This window comes from Rhodnius prolixus, unplaced genomic scaffold, assembly GCF_049639745.1.
Source record: "Rhodnius prolixus isolate KJV_2025 unplaced genomic scaffold, Rpr scaffold_6, whole genome shotgun sequence".
In the NCBI taxonomy this organism is placed as follows: Eukaryota; Metazoa; Arthropoda; class Insecta; order Hemiptera; family Reduviidae; genus Rhodnius; species Rhodnius prolixus.
Genome location: NW_027411634.1, coordinates 37226135 through 37251302, shown reverse-complemented (window position 1 = coordinate 37251302; position 25168 = coordinate 37226135). Strand labels below are relative to the sequence as shown.

The 25168-nt window shown below is 30.3% G+C and overlaps 1 protein-coding gene and 1 long non-coding RNA gene across 9 annotated transcripts; one reads left to right on the top strand and one right to left on the bottom strand.

Annotated features, from left to right (window-relative positions):
• Positions 1-15: 15 nt before the first annotated feature.
• Positions 16-24011, top strand: LOC141461054 (WD repeat-containing protein 37-like). Of its 8 annotated transcripts, none has more exons than XR_012462513.1 (13): positions 22-255; positions 696-917; positions 2167-2255; positions 2362-2496; positions 3296-3484; positions 4452-4624; positions 5771-6014; positions 6103-6241; positions 8149-8221; positions 8328-8495; positions 10425-10546; positions 11667-12025; positions 23797-24011. XR_012462513.1 is itself a non-coding variant. In XM_074141720.1 (12 exons), exons 2-12 carry the CDS (start codon positions 787-789, stop codon positions 19258-19260), a joined length of 1617 nt encoding a protein of 538 aa, XP_073997821.1. In that variant the 5' UTR covers positions 16-255; positions 696-786; the 3' UTR covers positions 19261-22973. The 8 variants fall into 8 exon arrangements, 5 of the variants coding, with proteins under 5 accessions (XP_073997821.1, XP_073997818.1, XP_073997822.1 ...); XR_012462512.1 differs by lacking the exon at positions 23797-24011 and adding an exon at positions 15842-19192; XR_012462514.1 differs by lacking the exon at positions 23797-24011 and adding an exon at positions 19050-19174.
• On the bottom strand, positions 22155-25121 carry LOC141461060 (uncharacterized). The gene is made up of 2 exons (XR_012462524.1): positions 24673-25121; positions 22155-24534 (listed from the first exon to the last, which is right to left on the bottom strand). It is a non-coding gene; the product is annotated as an uncharacterized lncRNA (long non-coding RNA).
• Between the last annotated feature and the right edge of the window lie 47 nt (positions 25122-25168).

Here is a 25168-nt window from a genome sequence, read left to right as displayed (position 1 = left end):
ACAAATAGATTACGAAAGTTACTTATCAATGTTGAACAACCTGAAATATAATTTGTTGCACCTTCAGCTGCCGATACTGTCAACTTCTCAGCTGTGTGTTTTCGCTTTAGAGATAATCAGCCGATAGCTATCAGAAGACGGTTTGGCTATGTCGTGTTATATTTACAACAAGATAAAAAGTGGCTATACTTTATTGATTCTCTCAAATAATCCCTAAAGCTATGTGACGTCAAATGCTAAAAGTGTTAATTGGAGGTGAGTCATTTATATTTACCTTTTAGATTTTGTGACTCATTTAAACTCTGTGGTATCTTTCGTATTTCACTTGTTAGATTACATTTTTGCTTACAAATGAAAAATACATTCGAAAATTATTCTCTTCAGCAAACTAAGCCGAAAAAAATTTAATAGTATTTTATAGATTAGGGTTTTGAAGTTATATTATAGTACGTTGCGGCGTTTATCTTAAGATTCCTACTGATTTATTTGTTTGTTTGTTTTTTTTTATTTATTTATGGAGATAATTTATTATGTAACGATAGAAAATTATGTAATTTCGATACTCCTGCTTTTACGTAATTTCTAGTTCAATTGAATAAAACTCCACTAGTATAATCATGAAAATCTTTGAATGTAAGAAATTTTGTTTTTCTGTAAAACTTGTTAGGAACTTATTTCTGAACTTTGTCCCACAGGGTGTTTAAAAAAAGACTGAAAAATTTTGAAACCATGACAATAATTACTTGCTGAAGCTAGCCTTTTCAAAAAGGCTTTCTTTTAGTCGAAATGAGTAAAACAGGCAAAGGTAAAAGAGTAAGCATTGCCAGGGCATTTCGGTCAGGTGATCCAGAAATGTTCAGCAGCAGTAGCTTCAAGTCAGACATAGATGGTGACACAAACCTTCCACCTGTCATTAGGTATATCTCTTGTTTATATGTATCTACGTAATTATAATGTAAATTTACTTTAGTTTAATTATTATTATTTTGTGTTCTCTTTGATATCAATGTTTTAAAGCTAAATGCAATGTGCAGCATAAGCATATATTTTACTCAAGAATAATTTTTTTTAAAAAATAAATAAATTTAGTGCAAAGATAATTGAAAAACTGCGATGATTTTTAAGAACATTATTCCAATTCTTGGCATGTACTAGAGTCTTATTTTGGACCAATTCCAACAAATTTGATTTCATAAAGCCACTTCTGACTCTCTTTTATTTTGTAAAATATATTCTTAGTATTGAGTGTTACTTACATACAGAACATTGGATAATTTTCAGTTGTTTGCTTTAATTATTTATCGTATTCTTCCATTTAATTGGTTTATTTTTCGCTATTTGGTTTGTTCAGTTATGCATTACGGCCTAGTAATTTGGCTAAGTTTGTAATCAGCAATCTACTTTTTTTTTTTTTCTATTTGTAGCTTAATATTTGTGTTTTTTCTTAGTAATGATTTTTATATGAAGTTCGATATGTTGGTACATTGTTTTTCATCGGAGAATGTACAACGTAATTCCAGCAACCAACATTTGCGGTATTTTTTAACATTTAATTTACATTATTATTTTTTTTTATTTTTTATTAAGGCCATTTAATTGAAGATAACATTTTTTAACTATTTTAATGTCTAACTATTTTTTATTTTTTTTACAACCAATCGTTTATTATTAATAATTTATTACTCTTGACATTATGTGCTTAAAAAAGTCATGGTCTGAAACAAACAAAATCAATACAAAAAAAAGTTAAAAATTAAATTGCCAGGCTATTCATGTTTATATTTAAAAAGAAAACTTTTCACCGTAATGAACTTCTAATAAACAACGTCAAATAAGCATGATAAAACCTTTCTTCTTACGAAGAGTAAGAAATGTAAAATGTTATGCTACAAGAAGCCAAAGAAAACCAAACTGATATAGATTAAAAGAGTAATATCATTTGCAAATTATGAAAGTTAAAATTTGTATAAAGTTCCTAGAATTTGTTTTAATGAAAATTCCACCGATTTCTTACAAATAAATTTAGAAAATAAATTAATCCCTAGGAAAATTTCCAATTTTTTGTTACATGTAACTAATCAAATAAAAAGGTTTTCTATTTATTTATTGGTGTTATAATGTCACATCGATATGTTTCTCCTATTTTATTAAAATAATTTGAAGTAGATTTGTTCATTCATTCAGGTCGAAACTGCAATATCTGTTTTCACAAATCGAAAAGGAATTTGAAGTGCTATACAATGAAAACCTGTCTTGTAAGTGTCCATAAATTGAAATCATACTGAAATTTATGAATGTTTTTAAAACTTTTTTTTTTACAGTTATATTCATTGTTTATTATACATTTTTTTAAATTTCTAGTGCAAGATAAAATAGAAGCATTAAATGAAAAATTAGAAAAAGATAATTATATTTCAGATAAACAGAATTTAAGTGATAAACAAAATTTGGATTCTACAGAATTTGAAAATGTTCCTTCTAAATTTAAACAGAAGTGTAAGTTTATACATATATGTTTATATTCCATTAATAAACTAAGTATTTTAAAACAATAAACATTAAATATAATTTTGTCTTTAGTACTTTTTATTTTATTTTGTAACTAATAGATTATTTAGTAATTTTGGTTTAACGTTTGTACATAGCGTTTTATCTCAGTAGCGAGTTATAAGTTTCATTTACTGCCTGGTAAGTAGTATTGCGAGCGAGTTGAATTTTCTGCCTGGAGTTAACAAAGGAAATACGTTTTTCAGAACGATGGTTTTCAGAAAATAGTGCATAAGAACACGAGCCCAGTAAAGAAACAGTTCAAAACTTGATGACTGGAGTTCAGTTTCGTGCCTGGACCCTGTAATTAGTAATATTGTGATTAATAAAAAAAAAAATACACATGTTTATTATTTCAGTATCTTCTATCGAAGATTAAACGTTGTGTGGTCATTTGCACATTATCAAAATCTTTATTTTGAAACTATTCCAAGGAATTAAATTATTACCAGGAAGAAGGAGTTAGCCTTCCACCGAATGTGCCATTTTAATTTAATACAGGGTTCCTTCATTTCCTCAAAAATGACGAGAATTAAATGCGCCTACCCCTGAGGTTGCAACCATAGCGTTGGAACGATTAATGTCGTCTTAAGAGCTACATTAGAAGGGATCCGACAAATCCCATAACGGTCCATTAATTACAAATTTTCATTGAGTATTGAAAATTGAGTATTTCTAGAAAAACTCTAGCTTTAAAATTTTAATTTTATTAAATACATAATTTTTATTTCGTTTTTTTCAATTTCAGTAGCTGGCTCTTCACAGAAACTGAAAACAGCACATAAATTGAAAGCGCAGACATCCAAAATAGTATCCAGTTTTAAAACAACGACTGTATGTTGTAGTGTAGTAAAAGAGCTAAAAGGTCACAGAGATGGAGTATGGGATGTGGCAGTGGCGAGACCTGGGGTACCATTGGTTGGAACTGCATCTGCAGGTAGATTTGATCAATTTATGGTGAAAGTTGCTACAGTACCAAATTTGGGGAGGGGGTGCACATTCACTAGATTTTATCTCCTAATAATAGGCTGTATCATTTGGACAGGGACCTCATGTTTTGTCCTGGTTCCAATGTTGACAATTCTTCGAAAATCCAAAAAGCCGTGTTGTCTAATTGCTGTGCTGGTGTACTGATATTCTTCCAACACGGAATTTTGGTTTGTTTCAGGGTCAACCATTTTGTTAAAAGCGCAGTTACGACAGTAATGGTCAGTAATTAAATAGCCTGCTTAAACCATTCACCTGTATTTTTCGTACCTAATGATTCCAGAAGTTCAATATCTACTGTGTTTCAAAGATTACAGAAAGTCCTTGGAACCATTTTTGAAAACAAATACAAAAAAAACACTAAAAGCAGAAAAATCTTTTCAGATTTCTTTAGTCTTGAATTTTTACCATCATACTGAATTCCTTTTAATATTATGTAAGTTACGTGGTCATAGATTGTCGTTTTAGTGGAAAGTTGCCCCATTCTTCCCATGCTTAAGTCAGTTTTCTATGGAAAACGTTTCGAATTAAAGTTTTGGATTTTTCCATAGGCAATTAGCAAGTTTACAGAAAATTATTGAAGTCTTTTTCTGAAAAACCTCCAAAAAAAATAAAAAACGATTCAGTTCAGTGACACTTCATGTTGATTGATTTTGTCCAAAAGCTTTATGTCAGATTATCGCAGCACTTGAACTTTTTTCGAATATTCTTTTTTTTTTAATTATGTTGTATACAACATATAATTTCGTTCTCAGAAATTGTTACTTCAAAATGACGTAATACCAGGTAAAACCTCAAATATGTGAAAGTACAATTTTACTTTTCAGTGGGGAATGATAATAATTTAGATTTATTAATCGACTTAGATTTGTTGAACTTTATATATTATCTAATTGAATGTATTTTGGATTTCTCAGATCAGACGGCTTGTATCTGGCTAATGGAAAGTGGTAGATGCGCACTTAGATACATAGGACATACTGGATCTGTTAATTCAATTAGATTTCATCCTAGTCGTGATCTTGTTTTGACCGCTTCTGGAGATCAATCTGCACACATCTGGCAAGCTGCCGTCACGATGGATATTTATGTTAGTATATTAATTCCATTTGGATAATTATTTCAATGTTAAAAGAACTGTAACCTCTATTCCCTTAAATAAGAATTTAAGTAATGGTTGAGATGTTACTTTTGAAATTTTATGTTTTTATTTTTATGAAATTATTTTTAGTTGGTGAAAAGTTTGTATCTTACTCATAAGTCTATAAGTCGCATTCTCCTATCACTAAACTATGTATGGTTTCCGTGCCTTTTGGTGGTACGCTTTAGCATTCCAACTCCCCAAAACAATTTTGTCATTGTATCTAGAAAGTATGTTAGGTCAGAATGTCTCTTGAAAAAGCTATTAAGTTATTGCTAATAATGAATTCTGTGCCTAAAAGATGGTTCGTATTTCCGCTGTTTGAAAGTGTAAATCCTTCAAAGTCCTTTTTTCCCTACTTCATCCTCTAGTACAGGGGTCGGCAACTCGCGGCTCGCGAGCCGCATGCGACTCTTTTATCCAAATTGTATGGCTCTTCAGCCTGCCCAAAATATATTGTATATTTTAATTTTAATGAAACGAATGAAAATTCCATTTATTAAATGTTTTTTTTTTCAAAAATAATTTTAAATGTGAAAGGTTCGAAATTAAATAGAATTATTCAATATCAAAAGTACTTGATTTATATTGTAAGACTGCCGCCTTTTCATTCGTCAAGTTATTATTTATTTGTTCATTTACTTTGCAATATGTGAAAATAAATATATAAAACATTTAAATGTTATTGAATATCATAAAATAATAATTTATGAATACAAATGATCTTCAGAGTTTTTTACACTATCATCCTTGCGGCTCTTGGTAAGATTTATTAAAATTATTTAAGGAAATATGGCTCTCTAATTGAAATAGGTTGCCGACGCCTACTCTAGTATAATCATTAATCACTAATATCATATTCACAATATTGAACAATCTGCTCTACGTTCAGCGCTCTACCCGTATTTTATTTAATTTCGGAATGACCCATTATCTTTTTTCTTCCATAATTTTGCATTTGATTTCGTGACTGAATTCATGATGGTTTTTGAGTATTAACTCTAGGAACTTAAATGAGTTTAGGTTCGTTAAACTTGCTGATAATTGAAACGAATTTTAGCATATTTCTCAAATTTAACTATAATTTTTAAACAGAAGACTGCTTCATCTGATGAAGAAGTAGAATTAGAGAGTGCGGTCGAAGCTACTGCTTGTGATCCAGAAGGTGAAGGAGGTGGTCCTAGTTTGCGCACGCCATTTGCCGAATTAATTGGACATTCGGGTCCTGTAGCAGCAGCTGATTGGTTACCTGGAGGAGAGCACGTTGTTACCGCATCTTGGGATCGCACTGCAGCCATATACGATGTACAGACTAGTGAATTGATTCATTCTTTGACAGGTACAACAAAAAAAAAGAAGTATGTTTAGAAGCATTATAAGAAATATGTTTATAACTTCAAATTCTATGTAGTTTATCTCTTAAATAGGCCATGATCAAGAATTAACTCACACTTGTGCTCATCATTCACAAAAACTTGTTGTAACATCATCTCAGGATACAACTTTCAGGCTGTGGGATTTCAGGGAGCCCATACATTCCGTTTCAGTTTTTCAAGGTCATACTGAGTAAGTGTAATTCTAGCTTTTTGTTTACTAGTCTAATCTTAGAATCCTTCAATTCTCAAACTACTCAACAGGTCCATGGAACAATTTCCGGTCCGAGGAATAGTTTAACCGCTACACGAAAAAAGATCTTTAAATTGTTTAAAGTGTTACAAGTTTAAAACAAACTGGTTTTTATTAAAGATTTTTATGTTACTGCTCACTTTTATTTTCTCTCTTGCTTATAACATAGTAATAGGAAAAATAGCCATCGTATTAGTAATCTGAAATTCAGTGTTCCATGAAAATGCCTTGGGAAGGCAATAGTTACTTCAATATTATACAGCTTTGCTATTATAAAATGATATGTTAAAGGATGCGTGACGTCTTGTCTTCAGAACTTACAGAACCCTGGTTAAATGAACTTTTATTGAGAAAAAGTTTTAATGCTAAGTGATTGGTCTTAACTGCGTTAAATCCTAAAGAAATCCTTTGGCGGATCTCTAATAATGATTAAGAAACCATTCAACATCTAGTGGATTCGTATAGAGTTCCTTAAAGAGAGATGTTGCTCAGGTATAAATATTTCCCCTTGTCTTGCTTTCACCTACTTATAACGAGGCTCAACTTCAATTGAGATTATTGCGACTCTAATGTTGCCAAAATGTTTGTTATTCCTTTTCAGAGAGGGAAACTGAAAATAACAATTAAAAATTAATGTATAAAAGCTTTTTTGTTTATTTGGTGTTCACGCTTTCATCCACCGCCAAGTTCTATAAAGCACGCGATGCTGCTGTTGCAAAGTTTAATATTGCTAATTCTGCAGTCTTAACTATTCTTAAGAAATTTAACTCAGAATTGGTAAACTAAATTTCAGTTATTTAAATCTTTGGCAGAGAAAAAATATTCTGTTTTTCCTAGAGGAATTATGGGCTAATGAGTATTCTTCATACAGTTGAAAAATGCTGGCTAAGATTTTTAAGTTGGTTCTCGAAGAACTTCGAGAAACTCCGGACTGCGTTGGCAGGAGGAGACAGATTTCGTACACTGTCAATTCAACATTTGTACCAGTATGTTAGATTGGTTAATTAAAATCCGGATGAAGATTGAGACTGTTTGGAGAATAATTGATGCTTCGAAATGGTGTCACTAATACGACTAAAACTTTCTGAGTAACAACATTTCTATTTAAAAAAAAGTAATGTTTTTAGAAAAAAAAATTAAAGTGACGTCACTAAAGAACAATGGAAATATGAAGTTGGCCAATACGTCATTGAACTCCACTTTAGATGTACTACACATTGTAGGCGTATGGACAATACTTACTGGTTCACCCTGTATATATCAATTCTCCACTGTTCTAATTAGTTTTAATGAGTTTAGTCACAAATACCTTTGTGACTACATTTCTAACATTTTTGCTTATATACTCCCTACTCTTTTCATGAAGACTCTGTATCTTTATTGAAATTGGCAAAAAAAGGAAACGTTTTAAGAGATCGTTCGTAAAGTAAAGTTTGTCTGTGAGACGTCCTTACTGGCCATCGATTTCTCGGTACCATAACTCATCCAATATTTCAATAGAATACCATTAGTGTACAGAACCTGTTAGTAAAAGTATAGAACAAATCGAAGATCTTTCGCTAGTCAAAGTTATGTTATTCAGTTATGTACATAAGTTTCAATGTAAAACCTCAGCGACCTTCCACCCTTTCTTTTCTTTAAATAATACACGGTCAACATTTCATTGACGTCCGGGGACTTCTGTGTGCATTACTGGCCTCCAGAAAATTAATGATAATACCGTCCAACAGGAAATAGCAGTCGCTTAGACTCGAACTCGAGAATTTCTGTTTGTGAATTCTCGATTTTCCATTTGCTTACAATTTTTATTTTCAATCTAGTTTAACTTCTCTTTTTTTCAATTGTAGCGCTGTTACTTCTTCAATTTTTACAAAGAGAGATGATAAAGTTGTATCCGGTTCAGATGATAGGACCGTTAAGGTATGTTACTTATTTATTTTTTGTTGTTAAACACTTTTAAAAAAATCTTCAGAAGGATATTTAAAATTTATCTTAAACAACGTTTTTTTTCATTTTCCTTTTAAAGGTTTGGGATTTGAGAAATATGAGATCACCATTAGCCACTATAAGGACTGACTCTGCTGTTAATAAATTAGCCGTGTCAAACAATGGACTAATAGCTATGCCACATGATAACAGACAAGTAAGGTTATACGATTTATCTGGTCAAAGGATTGCTAGACATAGAAGACAAGTGAGTATTAACTTCTTTTTTTTTCCTCCTTACAGTTATTTCGCCAAATGAAAGTAAATTCAATTATCAGGTATTCTCTAAGAATAGGTGACCGGTTAAAATATTTTACGTAGTTTTAAATTATGGCTCCTTTTACGAAATATTCGATTCAACATAGAAATATGAAAATCTTTTAGTTTGCGTAGAAAAAGAAAACCTAATGAGTTAGTTGGCGGCTAATACAGAAGATAAGCTGTTTGTTTTGTCAAACGAAACTCTTAAATTTTGCAGTATGACCTTTGCTGTAAAATATGACACAAACAATAGGAACTCAAATTACTGAAATCATCAATAACATTTAATGGCAAAATCGTAATAGTGTTGGCGTTGTAATCGGTATTGAATTAGATGGTAAGGGTGGTCAATTTGTTTAAAGTATGGTTTGAGAATTACAAATATAATTAAAGCGTACGAAAATTTCGTGCATTTAATGTCTAGTCTGGACAAAAGTTATATTTTAAGAGTTATGTAAAAGAACTATTTGCGAAAACTATTTTACAGTTTTTGACAATCAGTCCTCTTACAACTATTCTACCGACCAACAACCTGCATTTCATTTGTAACTTCTCTTGTATTAGAATTATTAATTTCAACCTAGCAAAACACTTGAAATTTAAATTAAAAACATTTCTTTTCTCTTAAATAGCTTTTCTATTTTTTTTTTAATCTGAGAGAGATCAGTTTATTTATTATTCTATCCGACAACGAGCCATAATCGCTCCTTGATCGTATATATTTTTGTCTGTTGCATCCTCTCACACCTTCAACTGACACGCAGATTCTTAGATGATCAAAATGTTGTTGCCGTTGCAGGACATAACACATATTAGGTTATCCTTTTCCCAGTTCTGCTAGAGATGCTTCACACATAATCGTATCCAGCGTTAAACTCAAAGGTACAACAGCCGACTTCTTGTAGTTTCACGTGTTTTGCTATTAGCTTGATCTTTCAGCCTCCCAGGAGCCTTCTCAGTCACTACATCTTGGATTTTTTCGCTTTGTGGTGATTCAATCGGTGTATGTTTGTTGCATCTAGTTTGATTATCTGTGCGTTATAAATATTTGTTTCGCAGAAGTCAGAGACTACGAGAGTACCGCTGACTCCTAACTTGACGAGGCCGCTATTGCCTGATTTCGGCATCTATAAAGAATTCGATTTCTTGAAGTATAGTTATTTGTTGGTAGCCATCCTGAACACTTAATTGTTGCCATCGAAAATTGAGGCGAACTTTTAAAACAGTTTCAATTGAGCTTTTTTTTGTTTTTTTTTTAAATTTTTGTTAAGGAATTAATGATAGGTTTTGTAAATATGGATGTTAACTTGTATATAGGAAACTCACAGCATTCTTTCTACGCAATGTGTTCAAATAGAAACTTGATTTTCAATAATTTGTTGAAATGTTTGACCAAAACTTGTGCAAGGACTATATTTCATCATAATTTTCCACTCTATAAGCTAAGTTGGTCCATTTCTCAGCGCCTCCACGTGATGAAACCACTCATTCAGGTCCTCTGGGGAAGTTATTAGCAGAACAGTAGGAACAGTAGGAATTTAGTAATGAACATGACTATGGCCAACTTAACCTTCCCCGAAATATTTTCTCCATATGTTCGAATGATGGCACCCCTAATTAAGAAGTTATTGGGTTTAAATCCTTCTAACTTAATTAGCCATCAAAGATATCTAAGGAAACCCCAAGGTAAATCTGAGAACCAACAATTAGGGATAGTACCAGACATCCTCCTCCCCATTCCTGCCAGAAATAGATTTCTATCATTTCTATAAAATCAAGTTAGTATGATGACGTTGGAAATCTATTTCTACCAGAGATTCTCAGTATAATTAAATTAACAATTAGCTATTTTTAAATAAAGATGTACAAATTTCAGGGGCATCAAAGAATGGTATGCAGTGTTGCGTGGGCTGATGAACATTCCTTTGCCGCCAATTTCTTCTCTTGTGGATTTGATAGATTGACGCTTGGCTGGAGTATTCAAAATATTAAGGATTTGTAGATATATTATTTATATATATTTTATTTATTTTTTAAAAAATAATTTATTACTTTAGATAACTTCCCACCGTAAAAATAAGAACAAGGAATGTTGAATTGTTTAACCAGAGATCTCATGGAATGTTTTTTGTTGAAAAAAAAGAAAAAAATCTCTACATAAAACTATTTGTTTTCATTCAATTGGATTGGATACTTTTATTAATTTGTTTTTATTAACTTCTTAAAATCAGTGCAATAAATATAATTTGGATGCTCAAACAAAAACAAAAACATTAATAAACATTTATTGCGCTTTATGTATTTTTCCCAGGTATATTTAGTGTATACATGAGTAAATGTATAAATTATACATTATCTCTATGCGTACAAGAAATATTTACATATAAATTTGGGCCAGCCATATTTAAATATAACGAAATTGTAGCTTTAGCAATATTATATATAAAATATATAAACATATATATTTTCGTTAATTTTTTATAACGACAGTATTAGAATGAATTAGGATTACTCATATATATATATAATATGGAAATATATGGTATATATGTATATATATATATACATATATACATATATATATGTATGGTACATATATATATATATATTTTTAATCAATACAATGCTTTTTTTTGTCGGGCCAAAATACATATAAAATATATATTTAAATTTTAATTTTTGATAATTTTATTATTATTTACTTTATTTTTATTATTTGGGTGATAATGAAAAGCCCTTTAGGAATTCAATATCTGAATGTCCTGTGTTTTGATGTGATAACTATTTACAATTATATTGTAAATAATATATATATAGATTTATTTTATATGAGTTTCGGTTCATTTTAATCTAATGGCTAATTTTTTTTTTATTTCATATTTTAAACGGCCTCCTAATCACACTTTCTTCTTTAATTTTTTAATTAGTTTTTAATTGTATTAAAAATAACCCGAAGTTAGCTTTGATAGATGATTTAAAGGCTTTCAGTGATATGTACACACAGTGTGTTTCTTCTATTAATCAAGTTGTTAACATTAACATTGTTTGTTGAATATTAACAATCAAAATATGGATTGTGAGACTAATTTACATAATGTTTATACTCTTCTTTTTAAAGACGCATCAAGTTTTATGGTCATTGGCGCGCATGTAGAGATTTCTCATTACACAGACGATCTTCTGACACTGTTTCCTAGAGACTCATATCGAGAGAGCGTGATCTGTAGAGGCCCCAAAGGAAATGGATAAACTGCAAAGGCAGTAAGCAGAACTTGAACCGTAGCCCTTGGCGTAAGAGTCAGTACATTCCTACTGAGTTTTGAGTTATTACTGTTTATTTATTGTGGACAACGATTCGAAGACTACAGTTTAAGGAGATTGGATTGAAGTCATTTTGAGTCAATTTCTAATAAGAATCGATCAAACGAAGCGTCCTCTGACAGATATGCAGCGACTGAACTGATATGAAATAGTTAGGTTGGTAAATGCGAAGTTTCTTCATTCCTCGTGTATGATTTATTTAAGGATAGCTGAAGTAAACATAAAAACAGAAAAGTTTAAGCATTTAAAAATGGAACTGACGCACATCATAATGAGCTGATTTGCCGTCGTGATAAATCGTTGCCTAAACTAAGAGGACACACCCCAAAACAGAAGGAATAGTTTTTCAATAATAATAATTATATATATATATATATATATATAATTTTTTTTTTTTTTGGCGCATCAACAGCGGAGGTTATTAGCGCCCGGGAGCTTTTTCCAGTGCACTGCCGGCCTCCGGACAGTGTTCTCTTGTTACAGACAACACTGTCCATCACCGGACAGTGAGCTGTAAGAAGCTCCTAGGAAGAGAAAATCTAAGGGTCAGCTGCTGGATTCGAACCCGGGACCTCCGCGTGGGAGTCCAGTATGCTAACCTCATAGCTAATCCCTTCCCCTTATTATTATTATTATTATTATTATTATATATTATATATTATATATTATATATTATATATAATAATCATCACCTGTAATTGACTTCATTATAAAATCCACAAGCAACTCTAAACGATTGTGGAAAATCTTAAGGTAATTTTATGTTTCTATTGAAACAGCTATTATTAAAACCCTGTCTGGGTTAAGCCTTACCTCTAAGAGCGTTTGAAGTTCCTCTGGTTACCTAGACACGCTGTAATATAAGGCAATAAGCAAACTGTTGAGCTGTCAATGATGAGATTATCGACTGTTTCTGTATGTCCCAAACAAACAGTCACGAATCAAGAATGGGGATTTCGGGGTTGAGTGCCTCTAGGCTAAAGATTTTATGAAATAGTTAGGTTGGGAAATGCGAAGTTTCTTCTTTCCTCGTGTATGATTTATTTAAGGAGGTTGATGTGATGAATGGATAATGAAGAGGTAGGCGTACTATGTCTTCAGATCAGTTGCCTGTTTTGACAACACAAGGTTTGGTGTATCTGGTAGAGGCTTACACTAAAGAAAATGCTTGAGAGATTTGGGGCCCTCAGATGTCTTAAATATTGTAGGATTTCGGATCTTCTGGAAGTAGGTTTTTCGGAGTATTCTTTGAAACTTTGAAAATTGGAGCTTTGAGTTCCTTGAATGCGAAAAAGAAAGTATTCAGCGCATATATGGTTGGTCTGTGAAAACAGAATTGAATGGAAATTTGGAATTTCGTATAAGTACTCAAGAGGCTTCCGATACTAAACTTTCTGGTCGGAATCGGTCAACTGGAAGTGTGACTTAACTGAAGCGATTTTTCCAGTTAGCGACTTTTTCGAAATTAGCTTCAAAGATTTTCTTTAAATTTTTATATCATAAATACATGCATATAAAGAGTTATTACTTTTATTTAAAATTTCTATTTAGGTTGATTCATTTATTGGAAGGGGTTCTCAGGAAAATCCATCCTTTACCGAAGCTAACTTTTAAAAATAGCAGATTGTAAACAGGTGTAAGAGAAAGTAGTTTGAATGTTCACCCCCCCAATATTTTATTAAATCTGAGAACGTGCAAAAAGTGCATTTCACAGATTTAGAAAGTAGTAATTTTTCGCTATTTGTTGTATAACATTAGCTAACCTAGTAATATTTTTTATTTGGCTGCAAATTCCAATCGGCTTACTTGTTTAAACAAAACTACTCAACAAATTGGGATTTTAATTTGTTTATTTTGACAATAAAACTAGCGAAGGAATGAGCTCAGTGGTTAGGCACTGGACTTCTATGCGGAGATGCCGGTTTCAAATGCTGCCATCATTTAGGTTCTTTTTTCCTGGAGCCTCTTATAGCTAGCTAGCTCACTTCCAGGTGATAGTGTTGTTTGTGTAATACAAGAAAACTATTATTGAACTAACCGTTACTGCTTATGTAAGAGATATTTCCATTGGCGTGACACTTCGTTATTTCATTTGTAACATAGTTAACTCAGCTGTATTTCATCTAAAAAAATATTGATAATTTCAGTGGCTGTGATTGTTTTCATTAGGATTTCTTCTTTTTATTTTTTTTTTTTCTCAAAAAGATTTCAGTAAGGATATTTCTCAAGCCGAGGAACTCGAATCATTTGGATATCCATTAAACAACTTTCTACATCGGTTCAGCTATAATACAACTTAAGGATCAAGATAAACTTTCAATCGGGTATTGTCTACAAGAAGGCAACCAAATATCTACTTCAATGTAATAAACCTTTCAAGTTCGAAAAAAGCTTTTTTAGCGTGCGGACTTTAAAACTTCCGTTAAATCCCATTAATCACGATTTTAACGCCAGGATTTTCGAATCACGATTTTTTCTTTTTATTTATGAAAGAGTGGCAGACAATGCCACGAGATCCCAAGTCGAATGACCATGTGTTAACAACGATCGCTTTTCTAAATTTTCTTGTCCATTCACGTATGGTTTATTGACGTGGACCGTCCAGTCCGTGATTTTATCGAAGTCATGGTTGCTTGTTTGGAGGTTTTAAATACTGGCTTACCTTTCTTTTTAGTACAAATAATAGGTGTCCATTCTAGAAACTACTTCCAATAATTATCACGATTTTATAGTAAAATAGTCAAGTTCTCGAAGACTTTTTCAAAATAGGAAATGAGTATCACCAGATCGGCTAATGTGGAAAAATTGGTTGAAACTCGTATTTTAGGGAAGATTTAAAATCTAACTTTGTGCTAATATTTCAATTAATGTAACAGATTAAAATTTATTTTTTAGACAAATAAATTTTCGAAATGATCCTCTGTGTAAAGGAAAATATTAAATATTAAATTTTTTGTTTAATTAAAGCATTTTGAGTGATTTGTAGGTTTTTTTTTTTTCAGCTGGGAATAAGTTAATCTTGCATGTTGTTGGATCTATTCATCATTAAACTTATAGATCTGTGATCTAATGTTTATTTTTATTCACTAATTAATCTGCCTCATACAATCGCTTCATATGCAGAAGAAGGTTTTTAACTCATTTCTTTAAAGAAATCAAAAAAGATCTTTGGTATGTAAAAAGCTGTTAAGGAATTATGACCTTTTCTTTTACTTTGCCACCAATCTTTCTTTCCGCTATCCACGTCTGAGATCCTGACGACCATGGGATAGATCACCAATTCCACAAAACGTAATGGCTATATCACTAATATCACTAATCTTTAAAATAGATGATCTTCTGCTTTAGTTGCAATCTTATGAAACTGCACACCCTCAAGGGAGTCCCAAAGTTATGTAAGGAATGATTGCTTAATGGTCCATTATCTAGCTTTCCGAAAAACGGATTAATGAAAAAACTTTTACAGTTTTTATTAATAATTTCAATTTTTTTAAAATCGGGGGAAAAAACAATTGTTGAAAATCCGTTGAATATAAATTTCAAAAGCATTCACTTATATATTATAAAATATATATTTATTTATTAATAAAATTTTTGTGTGTGGTTTATAATGTCGTAATTCTTGCTGTTGGAGCTAAGATATTTTTTACTCTTTAATGACAATGGGCAAAGGACCTATAATTTTGAAGTCAAATCCTAAAAAACAATTTTTGCTGGCCAATAAATTATCCATTCATATTCTACAATATATTCTCTTAGAAGTTAAGTTTATTGATTTTAGAGTTTTAAATTAAAAACTTAAAATACTTCTTTTTTTTTTTTTTTAATAATTCGATGATTAGCTTTTTTCTATCATACCTTAATTTTTTCATTCCCTTTTATCTTTTAAATTTTTTTTTGTTACAATTTTACTTTACTTTAATAAAATTTTTGTGAATAAAACCTATTGATATTCTTGCTAAATATTTTAAGGGATGCCAATTGAGTTGATGAAATAATTAAATTTATTTATTAAGAAGTGGAGAGGAAAAAAGAAGATATTTTATTTAAAAGGAAGTAACTATAGCTAAGTCTATATTAAAGCAAAGAAATTTTGTACTATTAATATAATCTGCAAGTAATTAAATTAATAAATAACAATGAAACTCACTGATGTTGTATTTATGTATGAAATAAATATTTTGTTTTTTGCAGATACTCCTCGTTTAACGGCTGGGTTTCGTTCCCAAAATTTAGATTTGAGTATACCCAATTCTGGATATATATATTATATATATATGAAGAGCTATAATTTGCCTGTAAGTACGCTATATTTAGGGTGGATCCAATGTGGCAAATCGCCCCTGAAACTGGATAACTTTTTTTAAAGTAGTATGTCAATTAAATAAAAAAATGTCTCTTGCTTCAAATACATCTTGTTTTTTCAAAATGCTTTAAAACTTTCAAAAATTTATAAATGATCTCCAAAAATAAGTAATCCTTACGAAATCATTTTCAATGGTTATGTACGTTAATAGGGTTGACATTAAATTGGTTTCCTCTCGATAGCATTGACCAAACTACATAGACATTGGGACCAAAGATTTAAATATAATATTTACTGTTTTAAAGTCTGCTTTTCATTCATCAAATACTCGTTGTCTTATTACAATCGTCTCTCCCAAATGAACGTTCTAGATGTGCCACTGCCTTCAACCAAATGGTTCTTTCTATTACCTTTCTGCAAACCTTAAGTGTACGGTGTGAAAGTTGAGAGTCTTGCTAAGTTGGGATACCTAGAGGTATAGGACCCTCAAAGAAGTAGATTGTGTTTTCCCTATATTAGCATAGCTTTGTGGGAATGGTTTGGGAAGACAGAGGAGTGTACCACGTTTATTGTGAAATGTTGTTTACAGTGGTTGTATTAGTTACTTTTTCAAGCAGAATAATTAGGTCAGTTTGAGATTTTGTGGATTGTAATAACATTTTGTGACTGTACTTAAATCTTATTTGGCACGGCTTTGTTTCTGTTTTGATGAAGTAGGTTAGACAGTTGTAAAAATGGAGTTGTTTTTTCTTGCTAGGTTGTTGAGTAAAAATTTTATCTTGAAGATATCTAGTTTGCAAGGAGAAAGAGTTTTAGTTATCTAAGTGTTCGTATCTGTTTAAGTCTAAGTAGTTAGCGAAGAAGCGAGTAGCTTGTGATTGGGTTTGGATAATATGAACAGTCGAACAGTTTGGTCGCATATTTTCTTATTTCGATTTTTCCAACATTGTACTGATATAATATTCAGCATATGACTCTTTAAAAAAAATTATATAAATAAAAATTTTCTATGGGTTAAATGAAAAATAGCTCCTAGCAGAAATTAAACTTGGATATACATTTTTCTTTGCAATTAGATCATGGAATTTGTGCAAAACCAAATTTTCCTCACAAAAAGAAAAGCAAGTTCATGCTGTCAGTAAACCAGAAGGCCGTTAAATAAGGGTATTCGTATTTTCAAGTAATAAGTTAATAAAACCAAACAGATTATATTTTCGTTACAACTTTGTGCTTTATATAAATGTAAGAATGTAAAAAATATATTTATTCGTTTCTGAACAGAAAGCATGTATAACCGCAAAAAAAAAAATAAATAAATAAAAAATAAGAAAGGTTGTATACTTAAAAACAAAATTAATATGCTTTTATAATTCAGAAGATTAAAACAAAGACATATATTTTAATTATATATGTAATTACTTGCAATACTCATTGAAAGTAATTACATATGCAATTACTTGCAATACTCATTGAAAGTAGACTTAAATAATGATAAAAACAAATAGTTGAAGAGTTTTGCAATAAATTAAGAAATTATATACTTAAATGTTATGGATGTCTTTTAAAATTAAGATTAAATATTTAAATAAGATGTAATTATTACACTGTCAGAACAAAAATTAAATAGACATATACCTTTACCAAAAATAATAAAACAAAAATGTTAATGACCTCAGAACTTTTTAAACTATTTTTTAAGGGTTGGCTGGTAAAAAAAGTTACATTTCGAAACTTATATTTTGTAATATTTATTAGTTATTTTGCAACCCTATCATCTGGCTACAGTTTGGATATATATAGTCATTGTATATACTTTTAGTTTCTCATTTAGATTATAATTTCAAAGTTTTTTGTATTGTTTAGTAATACTTTGTACAAGTACAGAAGTTTAACTTTTCAAGTTTGGTGGTGTTACTTTCGAATCGGAAGTCTTTCCAATTTCGAAAGTATTGAGAATTGATATCCTTTTTTCTATGTTGCTAAACTTGGCATTAGAGAAGACATAAAGAAGAATAAAGGGAATCCATAGGCAACCCTGACGGCTTTATTTTTAACAGCACGTGTCAACCAACGCTTGTCTGACATAGTCAATGCAAGCTGGTTTTGTTCTCAAAAGAGATTTTTATCAAAGTAAAAACTGAGAGTTATGCTTAGAAAAGATCCACATTTCTTTACAACCTTCTCGCGGTGAATTCTTGGCGAATTTCTACCTAGTCAAGAGGCAAGCCCACTACCGCCGAATAAGGATGTTGCTGCTTCTTTGTTTGGTCCATTATGTGACATCAATTTAGAAATTGACTCTGATCATTTGTTAGCTTGTGCTGGTTTATAAGCACTTATAAGCAATTCACCCAGAAATTCTCTATCTAATTGGTAGTAGGCTAGATTATCATTTAATGAGTATTTAATGAGCGCTCTGGCATTTACTGGAAACAATCTGACAGGTCCAGCGTCGGATAAAAGATTAATAGATAAAAAGAAATAAGCGTTTTTACTTCATAAATTTTTTCGGGACTAACCAACCCTACAATTAGTTTAAAAAGAAGCACTTTAGCATATTTTCTGGGTCGTCTGAGAGAAAATAGAGTTAAGAAATGTCAATATTCAGTGGCTGTATTTTTGTGCTATATTTGGAAGGTTCATTGTCAAAGAAAACTATATTAATCTACTTTCTCTTACCCAATCAAGTAAAAGAAGGTTTTTTTTTTTTAATTTTTTGTTAACCTGTTAACTAGTTGTAATATAATTGATTAAAATTATATATTTTAATTGTAATTGGTTTAAAATGTCCATCAAATGAAAGATGAAATTAAGTGTTCCAGATAAATTTTTAGGCGCTTAATATGTGATCTTTTTTTTTTTTTTTTTTTTTAGACCTCGTTTTGCGAGAATTTTTGAAAAAATCAATAGTAGATGGAACTATCAACCAAGAAAGTTAATACGCTTGATATGTAAACTCAGGAAAAGTGGTCTCACATTAAACTTATTTAGATTCACTGCCAGCGTTTCGGATTATATTTATTCTTCTTCAAGGTACAAAGAAATGTTAAATACAAATTTTATGTATTTTCTTCGTGTTTTATAAAAAGTCATAAAATGAAATTTTAATTTGACGTTAAATGTATGTAAAAATTTTCCTATATTACTCAGTCCTGAAAAAAAGTCATTTAACTTAAAACGCTAAAAATGAAGATTTAGTTTTTATTAAATATTAGTTTTTGAGAATCTGGGTCTTGAGGTTCTAAGAATTAAATCTATCTATCGGCCAATCAACGCGGAAGATCGTTTTTTCCGTTTCCAAATGAAAACGTACCTATCGAAACTCATTTATTGAAACGTAAAATAAAAATTCTAGTAAGGTTTAAATTAAAGACAAAAAAATCATGATTTTTTGCGTATTTTTTCACATTTCAAGTAAGTACAAATAAAACTCGTAGAATCTAGAAATATAGAATTAATAAATAATAATAGTAAAATGAATTTTTTGATAGCGTAAAAAAATAATTGCTTTCAAATTATCCAGGCTTGACGGAGTTTCATTTTCGGCAGTATTTGAGGCAATTCTACTTTTGGTGGTTGATAGTCTGATTTCAAAATGTGCAAATAGAGTAATGAGATTCACCAGTCATTTTTTGTTTTCAGTTTTAACTTTAGACCGTACAGACTGACCCTCCATACAGACGCTGCTGTAATTGGAAAACCATTCAACATTAGGGTTGTATTTTTACAAAATTGTTCACTAATTTTTACTAAATTTAAAGTCCTTTGCGTATGGTAAACTGCTAGAATCCCCTCACCATTTTTCATTTTAACTAAAGTTATACAATATATATCTCAAATGATGAATTCTTAAAACTTGTTCTCCCGCAGCATGGCCAATGAACTGTGTAATATTTAGTGTCAAATAATGGGCATGCAGTTCTAATTTATGCTTTGTGGTTTATAGGTTTGTAGGTTGTCAGAAACTTTTGCTATCAATGGATGACAAAATAACAATATATATTCAAATTCTTCCAGTGAACGAGAGATCTGAAGTAGTGATATAAGTGGGAGTCGCCCATCGAGCTTTTCTGCATTGTAAGCTGTGATCTTCAGCTAAACATGCTTTTCTAGAATTTTTTAAATTTTTAGACGGGCGAGTTAAAATTATTTGACATTTCATCATATACCGTACGATCTAACGCAGTGAACTTGAATATACGAATATATTTTTTATTAGCAGATCATTATTTATAATGCTTATATAATTTACGAACTATTAGCTTCCTGAGCGTATATATTACAACAGCTTTACATGGTTGCTATAGAATCAATCACTTTAATAATTACATTCTAGTCGATGCTGCATTAGCTAGGAAGATCGATTTACTTATTTATTTTGTTAATTTAAATTTAAGCTAGAGATAGATTCAGTTCCGTTCCAATTATTTAGCGTAGTGTACATCACAATTTTGTGCTATCACTATTAATTTCTGGCTATTTATTTCTCATCCGGTTTTGATACTTCTTATAGTAAGAAGGTTCTAAACATCGTGCACTAACTACAGACTTCAAGTTATGTCCTTAAAGGTCGGTCGGCAGAGCGTGTGATGACCCTTAGATCTTAAGGAGGAGAACCTGTAAAATAACTTCTTTAGGTTTTGCTGGTGTCAGTTACCGCCAATTCATTCGATTGAAAACTGTTCAATAAAAATTAATTATTAATTTTTTCACAGAAAATTATTCTTTGCTCTTTTACACACATTAAAAACCATTAAGTTTAAATCTACATCTCAGTGAAGTTGAAATCTGGAACTCCAAATATATTTCGTCCACAATAAGTTAACAGGTCATTATAATATAGAAAAGTAAATAAGTAAATTTGGTTGTACGAACTAATACAATACTTTATATTTAATTTTCCTATTAAATTATGCATTAATTTGTTAGTTTAGCCTAACTTAAAGCAATATTTTACAAGTAATCTTAAATAGAGAGATATAACACCAATAGCATAAGGACCTTCTCTTCTAAATAGGTTTTTATTTTTTAAATGACTTCTATATATTGCAGACTGTTTCAGGATCAATACAATTTAGAAAACAATTAAGTTATTGATCCCATAGAAAATTTCTAATTTCTAATCTGAAATAGTCATTTTTATTTTATTTTTGATAATTTATTAATTTAGTGATATTTTTGCAAAATAAAGCTTTTATGTATAATAACTTGTAAATATAAAATTTATATTGCATCTAATAATTGCTGATTATTTTAGTGTTGATTTTAAAATGGATTTGTGTGTTTATTTGTCAATTACGAGCAAGATAAAAATCTAGATTTAAGTGGTTACCGCTTAATTTTATTTAATTTCTTGTTTTCTATGTATGTTTCAGCGTGAATATTATTACTAACATTGCATATCTGTACGTATTGTAATCGCTAATAGGAGGGGAAAAAATGATTGAATAAATCAATAATATTGCAATAAGAAAATATAAAAAGCTTTATTGCTTACTTTGTATGTCCATTTATATGTATATTATTTATTTTACTTTCTCTTACTCCTTTCTATTTCATGACATATTTCGAAATGTAGTTTTTTATCAGAGATAGTACTCGAAATTAGATGGTTTTAGCTCATGGCCTCTGTATGTATGTTCTTTGAACAGGGATTAAAAAAAAACAAATCATGGAAGGCTCAAGACTAATTCTGTTTTGATACTGTTGTTGCATTGGATACCCAATAGTTTCGACAAAATACACAGCTGAAGTTTACTTGAAATTCAAGTTTGAGGCAAATAGGTTAACTATAAATTTGGTTTTACATAAACTTTAGGAATTTTTCTCTAAAATGACCGTCTCGATTATATATTTTCGCAGGAAAATTGATTATTAGTGAGTTCTGGGCTGTAGAAAGTATTTTTTTATTTCAAATGATAAAATTAGCGTAGCTTCTTTTATTTGTTTCACAATTGTGTAGGAAGTTTGTGTACAACGAGACTATTTTTTTTATCTGCGCAGGGTTGGAAAAGATTCCTTTCTCCCGTCTAGTATAGTTAACATATGTAGGTGGGACTAAAATTTGAAGAATAAATATTTACTACGATAGTAATTGGAGTAAGAGGAAGTCGTGTGAGTGCCTCACACCTGATTATTTTTGTAAAAATAAACAATTTAATATTTAGTCATTACAGTTACCAAGCCAAAAATACTTTTTTTTTAGAAATTGTTATTAATAAATTAGTGTAATAATAAAATTGTAAAACATGAATATCTCTATAATTAAATAAATAAAATTTAATTTTTGTAAAGCAATGTACACAAATGTAATACAAAAAATGAAGTGCTTATAAATAATTTGCAGACGCTTAAGAAGCGTTTTAATTTAAGTGTAGTAAAAATATTTGTACGTGTTTTACATATATATTTATTTATATATAAAAATATTTTTAAGTATATATAAAAAATTAAACAGAATATAACAAATAAAATCACCTAAATTATATGTAGATAATCATAATAATAAAGTGGCTAGCAATTTCCATGGCCAATTTATAATGAAAAATAAAGTTAGTAATTTTCTTGTTATTGTGATAATTAAATTGCATCGATTGTCATCAATATTATCTAATTTTTGTTTTTAGTGTGAAGTTTTCCCGTTTTTTCAGAAGCATTAACTATTACTTTTTTTTAAAATTGTTTTCTGTGTATTACTTCATTTATCTGCTAAATTGTGATTATAAATGAAATTATTTTTATTGTGTTTATGTTTACATAAAACAACTTTTGAAATAAAGATTTTTTTCTTTAACTCTTCACATTGTTTTTAAGGATTTGACTGTGGCGGACTCACTTTAGGCACCTATGTATACTTTTTTTATATAGCAGCCTCTCAAATTTATCTTTTATTTGTTAGAGAGATTTGTCTATTCTCGAGTGAAGTGCACGAAAACGTGTTCATTTTTGCATATGAGAAATGTTGATCAGTTGCATACCCCTTTTCCATAATCTCATATACTTCATAATATTGTAAAGTACACTTCCAGTTAATTGATTGGTATTGCTTTTTAATGTTACTTGATATATAAACGACGTTTGAGCAAAATGTGTTGTAAGATTAATTTGTAGAAAGAGGGAAGGGATTAGCTATGCGGTTAGCATACTGGACTCCCACGCGGAGGTCCCGGGTTCGAATCCAGCTGCTGACCCTTAGATTTTCTCTTCCTAGATGTTGACGCGCCTTAAACATTAAAAAAAAAAATTAGTAGAAAGGTTAGTACTAGTTCCTTGTAAATAATCGGGAAATCCAATTTTCTTGAGAAAAACTTGCCCATATCTATAAAAGCTTTATTTTAGAATAAGTAGAGAAAAACTGTAAAATCGCTTCACCGAAGGCAGCAGTACCTGCCTACCGGCCGAACTGTATTAACATTACAGTTGTAACTAACGGAGATATTGTTTTTGACAGGCGACCTCAGAACACTGATTTCTGATTAAAACATTGATTTCTTTCGAAAATTAGGTCTTCTACAGCACATTAAAAAAAATCTTTAGTCTAATTCAGTGTTTGCTCTTGAATGTGTATCGTCTTAAAGTCATGTCATATTAATAATTTAGAAGTATGTTTTTTTTTTTTCAGTTCATGCATTAATATGTTCGCCTTGAAGGCATTATATAAGAATACCAGCAAAGATACAATGTTTTAAAGTTAAAGTTATACGAAAATAAAACTGATGGCTTGCTAATATGGGTGAGTAACCGCTTGAGCGGAAATGAATTTCAAACCAGCACGGACCTGCCGTTTTGACGTATTTGGATAAGTGAGCTTGCAATCCATGAAAACTTGTGGTGGGGGATATTTCTAGGAAAATGTTACTACATGTGGTGTCCTGAAGAAGGTACATACTTTAGAACATTGTTGTAAACTTCAAATGAGCATGTTTCAACTTGTTAACTAGGCCAGCTTACAACATTTATGCAAAATCTTGCAAGTACGATGTATCAAATAATACATTTTCTACAATTTTAATTGCTTCCTAAAAGGGTGAGAGGAGTTTTTCTATCAGAGAAAAGAATAAGCTAAATGAATTATTACTATTTGACTGTCGATGAACAAAAATATAAAAATTTTATTACTTACTAAAATTCATATCATTTAAAAAATTTGGATATTGATTTATGTACAACTGTTTTAAAAATATTCATTGTACGAATGAAATAAATATCTGCAGGAGATGAAACTGGTTTTATTGTTAAAAACTATTTGATTTTGATTGGAATAGCTTCACTAGTATTTTAACTTCTCTTTTCCACTTAGGAAGTATAGCAATGGTACAATTTTTTTATTTTGAATTTTCATTTACATCAGGAAAGTGAACTGCAAAATAACAAACCTTGGTGTAAGAGAGCGCATAACTTAGAAAATGTATGAAAGGCATAAAAAGTTAATTAATTTTTATTTTCAGCTTCTTGTACTATATATTTTTTAATTGATATCATTGAAGCGCTTCAATACCTGTGATCCCATTTGTATGCAGCCTTCTCAGTGCATTCCTGGCTTCCAAGTAATGTTCTTACTTCCCACATATTGATTACCTCAATGTATTTTATTGACATCAATTATTTAAATAAAGATATCATTTATTATTAATTCCTTTTCATAATTTCGATAACTCAAATTCCAAATCCTGTTTATCAGTAAGGTGACTTAAACACAAGAAATGTTTCTTACATTAACTAGAAATTTATTGAATCACAGTTTTTTGCTTTATGTTTTGTTTTTAATTTTAGAGTTACTATTGATGTGGGAGTTTCACCATTGGGTGAATACTCTCCTCACGTTACTAATGTTCATACTACGCATCATGTTGTATCAGCTTTACTTACTGTAAAAAGATACTGCAGTTGTGAAAATAAATTAATTGTAAAAAAAGTTACGATTGGAATAACTTTTTTCGATTTTGTTTTATTTTATTTTATGTTTCAATGAAATCTTTAATGGGAAGTTGACT

Excerpts from the sequence above, each read along its gene's own strand:
- LOC141461054 (XM_074141717.1), top strand. The coding sequence starts at position 787 with ATGAGTAAAACAGGCAAAGGTAAAAGAGTAAGCATTGCCAGGGCATTT. Across the intron at positions 2,497-3,295 it reads TTCTAAATTTAAACAGAAGT|TAGCTGGCTCTTCACAGAAA; the intron begins GTAAGTTTATAC and ends TTTCAATTTCAG. Across the intron at positions 10,547-19,049 it reads ATTCAAAATATTAAGGATTT|ACCTCGTTTTGCGAGAATTT; the intron begins GTAGATATATTA and ends TTTTTTTTTTAG.